Source organism: Sphaeramia orbicularis, chromosome 4 (genome assembly GCF_902148855.1).
Source record: "Sphaeramia orbicularis chromosome 4, fSphaOr1.1, whole genome shotgun sequence".
NCBI classification, from domain to species: domain Eukaryota; kingdom Metazoa; phylum Chordata; class Actinopteri; order Kurtiformes; family Apogonidae; genus Sphaeramia; species Sphaeramia orbicularis.
In genome coordinates this window covers 43,950,603-43,956,602 of record NC_043960.1, presented here as the reverse complement: position 1 = coordinate 43,956,602, position 6,000 = coordinate 43,950,603, and the positions used below count along the sequence as shown (strand labels likewise).

Genomic DNA, 6,000 nt, shown 5'->3' with positions numbered 1-6,000 from the left:
CGGAAAAAAATTGCACAAAACACAACAGTAATTAATCACTGTTATTAATTTAAAAAAAAAAAAAAGAAGAAGAAAATAAAAAAAAAGGGGAAAAAAAATGAACGGGTCTTTACAAAGACTCGGTTCCCATCGTTCATTTCAAAGAGCTGTTCAAAAGACCCCCCCCCCCCCCCCAGGTATTTTAAACCTAATGTTTTTTGTTTGTTTGTTTGTTTGTTTGTTTGGGTTTTTTTGAACGATTAACATTGAACAGTAAATATACATAATAGTATACAACAACAAGGGTAGAAAGTTCCATAATTCACAAAATCTTTCACATTATATAGAGAAATACATGTAAGTAAAAACATTAGGAAAGAAAATAAATAAATAAATACATAAATACATAAAAATAATAAAATAAAATAAATAAATAAAATTAAAATAAAAATATGTAATAAAAATAAAAAAAAATTGCTTGAGGAATAAATAGAAATTATACAAATTGAATAAGATTATACATTTAACATATTTTTTTTGTTTGATTTGCTTTAGAATTTATACTGTTTCTCAAATTGTCCACGTAATTGGAAAAAAGGGCTTTGAAAACAGTGATGTTTGGACGTTGATGTATTATAAACCTAATGGTACAGTTCATTTCACAGTCTCCACGCACCTCCTTCTGGTCTGATCTGTAATAGATTTAAGGAAAGGAGGAAAAAAAAAAGAAAAGAAAAAAGAAAAAAATGACATGAACCGTAGGTTTACCAGGCCAGGCTGGAACAAAAACTGTGCTCTGTCTGTGCGTAAAACCTCAGAGGAAGGCTGTGATCACAGACCCACGGAGGAGCAGACGACGAGGAAGTCAGGAGGAGGGACTAAGTGGAGTGGCGTGGTGAAGACTGGATGTGTGTGTGTGTTAGTGTGTGTGTGGATGTGGTAAAAGGAGTTGACTGGATTCCCCCGGACGTCTCCAACCCTGTGGAGTCGTCCTGTATCTCCCTCCGGATCCAGATCCACTTTGGTTCTCCACGCGTAAAAGGGGTGGACGCGTCACTGCCGTGTCCTCCTGCAGAAGAAGAACAGTGTGTGACGAGCTGCCGTGTCCCCACACTTCCATACCTATGCTTTCAATGTCAGCACAGGTAGGACACAGGATCCCGGAAGAACCCGTAAGGCAGGTTATCAGGTTGTTTGCGTAGCGCGCGCCGTGTCCTCCACTCCACGAACCAAGTGGGCGCAGATGGACTTAACGTCGATCAGTTTGTTTGAGAAGTTGATCCTCCGACACTGAATGATCTAAGAAAGAATATGAAGGAGCTCAGGAAGAAGAAGCTGTACGTGGTGATGGACGTGCTGTGCGTATTTGTCGGTAAGTTTGTTGACGCACGGTGAGCTGTACACACACACACACACACACACACACACGCACACACTTTATCTAGGAATCACTTTAAGAAGCTGTCATCGACTTTAGGATCATATCTGCAGCAATAGGAATGGAACAAACACACTGCACTGTTCTGCATGTGTGTGTGTGTGTGTGTGTTATAGTGTCATGGAACCATTAGAAAACATCCCATAATAGTGATGTGACGTTCACGAACGAATCGACTCTTTTCAACGGCTCTTTGAAATGAACGATGGGAACCGAGTCTTTGTAAAGAGCCGGGGTTTTTTTTGTTTGTTTTTGTTTGTTTTTTTTTGGATTAATAATAGTGATTAATTACTGTTGTGTTTTGTGCAATTTTTTCTGTATGTTTACACACATTTATTGTTCTTGTTCTGAGGGAAAATGCACTACAGTTGTTAAGGTATTTAAGTAATTGCAATGATAAATCGCTTTTGTGTTTTGTGCATTTTTTCTGTATGTTTACCAACATACTGTTCTTGTTCTGAGAATTGCACTACAGTTCAGGTATTTAACCCTTTCATGCATACTGGTCACTACGGTGGACAGCTATTCTACAGCTGTTTTCTTGTATATTCATGAATTTTGTTGTTCTTTTTTTTTTTTTTTTACACATATCTTTATTAAAGTTTTAAGACACTACATATCTTTTCTGACATGAACTGGTAACATTATGTAGATCTCTCTTGAGCATAAACCCCCAGAATCACAAGCCCTCCCCATAGTTTTCACACAATTTATCAGTAAATACATGTTTCTGTGCGTCAAAAATTAAACACATAGTGTGCAGTTGAGTGGACATTTTTGCAGCTTCATGAAAAATAGGTTCATAAGAATTTTTTTTTTTTCATTATTGTTTTTTATGTTTCTTTTTTTTTTCTTTTTTTAAATTTATTTTTCAGAAGAACATTTTCCATTGCATTGTTTTTTTTTTTCATGCCTAAAGAGGAATAAAAACACTCAGGAAAAAATTTTGATTAAGGTTCTCATAATTCGTGCATGAAAGGGTTAAGTAATTGCAGTGATTAATCACTGTTGTGTTTTGTGCAATTTTTTCCATATGTTTACACACATTTATTGTTCTTCTTTTGAGGAGACTAAAATGTTATTTCATAAGAAAATGTTTTATTTTCTTCTTGATTTTTAGGCTACAGACTAGTCCACATAATGTACCGTGATGTTTTTGGTCCAATTCCAGCATTTGCCTAATGTCACCTCTCATGTCATGTATTTAGCCCACACATTTGAACTAACTAGTCTTTTTTACGGTAAGATAATATTTACTGCCGCACCAATTAAACACCTTTAAAATGTAATGTCAATCATCACATGTAGCCTATTTAGTCATTAAAACATGTGCTTCAAAATAATGCAAAAAACATAAAAGAACCAGTCTTTTGAATGGCTCTTTTCAGTGAACTGCTCCTGACTGAACGGCTCCCTTCAAAGAGCCAAATGTCCCATCACTATCCCATAACAACATGGAGTAGACTGGTAAACACTAGGTATGTGGATGCACATCTGAGTCCACTAAAGGAGCAGTGTGTTTGCACATATACTGTCTATGCTAAAATATGTGACATTCACCCTTAAAGACCCAGTGCTACTTTTGTGTCAGTTCCCAAATCAATTTTTCTTAAGTGATTTATTACCATTTATTATAATATTATCCTCTGTATTTTGCATTTTTCACTCTGAATCACAGGTGTCAAACATGCGGCCCGGGGGCCAAATCCGGCCCTCCAAAGGGTCCAGTCCGGCCCTTGGGATGAAGTTGTGAAATGCAAAAATTACACTAACATATTAACAATCCTTTTAGGTCAGGTTCTACATTCAAACCAATTCCATCTCAAGCGGGCAAGACCAGTCAAATACTGTCATAACAACATATAAATAATGACAACTCCAAATTTTCTCTTTGTAAATGTAAATATTTTCATGTATTTACACTAAAACAAAGTATAATTTCACAACAAATGTGAATAACCTAAATAAATATGAACAACCTGAAATGTATTAAGAGAAGTGAGTACAATTTTAACAAGACTCTACCTGTTACTAAATGTTTTGTGTATTTGTAGATCCACTGTGATCTGTGAGTTATAATGTACATGTGTAAATGATAAACTGAGGCAGAATATTGTTAAAATGACATTTATTTTTTCAGTTTGTTTATGTTATTCACATCTTTTGAAGGGATAGTTTGTAGATGTAAACCTTATCACAATGTAAATTTACTTTTTTTGGTCTAAAACAAAGAGAAAAGTTTGGAGTTGGTGTTATTTACATATTATTATGTTATTATTTTACTGGCTCCACCCACTTCAGATCAAATTTAGCTGAATCTGGCCCCTGAACTAAAATGAGTTTGACACTCCTGCTCTAAATCATGTATTTTCCTGTGTTTAGTTAATTGTATTTAATTTGTTCATGAAAACTCAGAGTTAATTCAAAGGTTATTATATCAAAACAGACAAAATTGAAGTAAAAGTGACTTTTTCCAGCAAATCTGTCATTAACTGAATGTAAAACCAAGTGTCTCCATCCACTGTCCATGGGTTTTACTGGTGAATCAGTGTTGTAGAAGATGACGGTGTTTCCATGGTAACTACAGAGCCTCTGAATGTCCAAATGGGTCATATCTGATGACCATGAAAAGATGACAAACTGTATTTTACACCAATTATTTGCATGTACTGACAGGATTAGTGGATCCTCAGGTATCAAACAGTTTAGATTACCTCTGGTTACCAATGGCGGTTTGGGTCTTTATGGGTTAAAGCCGGGTCTAGGTCTCATACATTTTTTCAGACAAACACCTATGTTTTTTGTGTGAATTTGAATCTACTCACAATAATAATCCAAAAATATTACAATATGCAGTGTTCATGTTTGTAACATTTATGCAGCATCCAAATATGACACAAGATGACTGCACATAAATATAGTGTACGAAAGAAAATTTAGAATTTATTAGAAGATGACAGCATTTCCATGGTAACTACGGAGCCTCTGAACATCCAAATGGGTCATATCTGATGACCATGAAAAGATGACAAACTGTATTTTACACCAATTATTTACATGTACTGATAGGATTAATGGATCAACAGGTATTAACCAGTTTAGATCAGTAGATGCCTTTGGTCGTCTGTGGATGTTTGGGTGTTTCTGCGTTGAAGTTCCCTGTGGAGCAGACATTTGTCATTCTTCTCACGGTCTGGACTGGATGTGCACCAGTCTGACTTTACCCAAACTTCTGCAGAGTTTTTACTGAGCGTCAGGAAGCTCAATGTTTGTTTATGGAAATCTGATATGCATATGTGTGCCCCTCTTACTCCTCATTTTCTTCAATATTTTGTCTGCCAGGAGCCCCCCCCCCCCCCCCCCCCTTAAGAATGTCCCACTTTTCAATATCCAGTGCATTTTTCCAGATACTTCCACCACTTTGTGTCCAACCACAAACCATTGTTTTTAATCCAGCTGCTGCGTGAGGAGGGATTTCCATTTAGAATCAGATGTTTTTTAACAGTCTATTTTCTCTGGTAACTAGAGCATCTCACTACAGTGAAGTGGTGTCTTGTCCCCCCTGTGGGCAAATAACTTGAGAAAAGGATTATATCATGTACATGTAAAACGGTTAACATTAGCCATATAGCATAATTAAAGTCATACGAGGAGGGGGCTGAAAAGTTCATAGCCTGACTAAGAAGGAGTTATTCCACAGCAATGAAACTTGGTATACATTAAATTCAACCCCTCCTGATACTAATTGCATGGTTTCCTTCCAGATAAACCCACACTGGATAAATAATTTAGGATTTTGAAAAGTAGTACCAGAGACATTTGGTGAACCATCCGTGGGACCGTGGTCTTATCAAATGTCTGCGGAAAAAGGGGTTAGCCCCCAAGCACATTCATGCTGACATGGTTGTTATAGGGCACAGGTGTCAAACATGCGGCCCAGGGGCCAAAACCGGCCCACCAAAGGGTCCAATCTGGCCCCTGGGATGAATTTGTGAAATGCAAAAATTACACTGAAGATGTTAACAATCAAGCATGTGAAAATCATTTTAGGTCAATTCAATCTAAGGTGGGTCAGACCAGTAAAATCCAATCATAACAACCTATAAATAATGAAAACTGCAAATGTTTCTCTATTTTAGTGTAAAAAAAAAAAAAAAAAAAAAGTAAAATTACACAAAAATGTTTACATTTACAGACTAGCCTTTTACAAATAATGTGAATAACCTTAACAAATATGAACAACCTGAAATGTCTTAAGAGTAGTCTGTAGAATTGTACCAATATTCTGCATGTTCTTCAATGATTTGTGCATTTTTGATCCACTGTGATATGTAAATTGTAATGCACATGCATAAATAATAAACTGAGACGTAATATTATTAACATTGCCCTTATTTTTCTTAAGAATTTTTAGGTTGTTTATATTTGTTCTTGATATGTTCCAGTACAGTTCGTAGATGTGAACATTTTTATTATGGAATTTATCTTTTTTCACTGAAAAGCACAGGAAACTTTGAAGTTGACACTTATCCTATTATTTATATTATTTTACTGGTCCGGCCCACTTTAATGTGGCCCCTGAA

The 6,000-nt window shown here is 35.9% G+C and overlaps 1 protein-coding gene across 1 annotated transcript in view; it reads left to right on the top strand.

Moving 5' to 3' along the window:
- The first annotated feature begins 834 nt into the window (after positions 1 to 834).
- The window catches only part of plpp2b (phospholipid phosphatase 2b), a 47,906-nt gene continuing 42,740 nt past the window's right edge, over positions 835 to 6,000 (top strand). Inside the window, exon 1 of the mRNA XM_030132774.1 lies at positions 835 to 1,351. Within this exon, the coding sequence (XP_029988634.1) occupies positions 1,291 to 1,351 (61 nt within the window). The 5' untranslated portion in view covers positions 835 to 1,290. The remainder of the gene's footprint in view (positions 1,352 to 6,000) is intronic.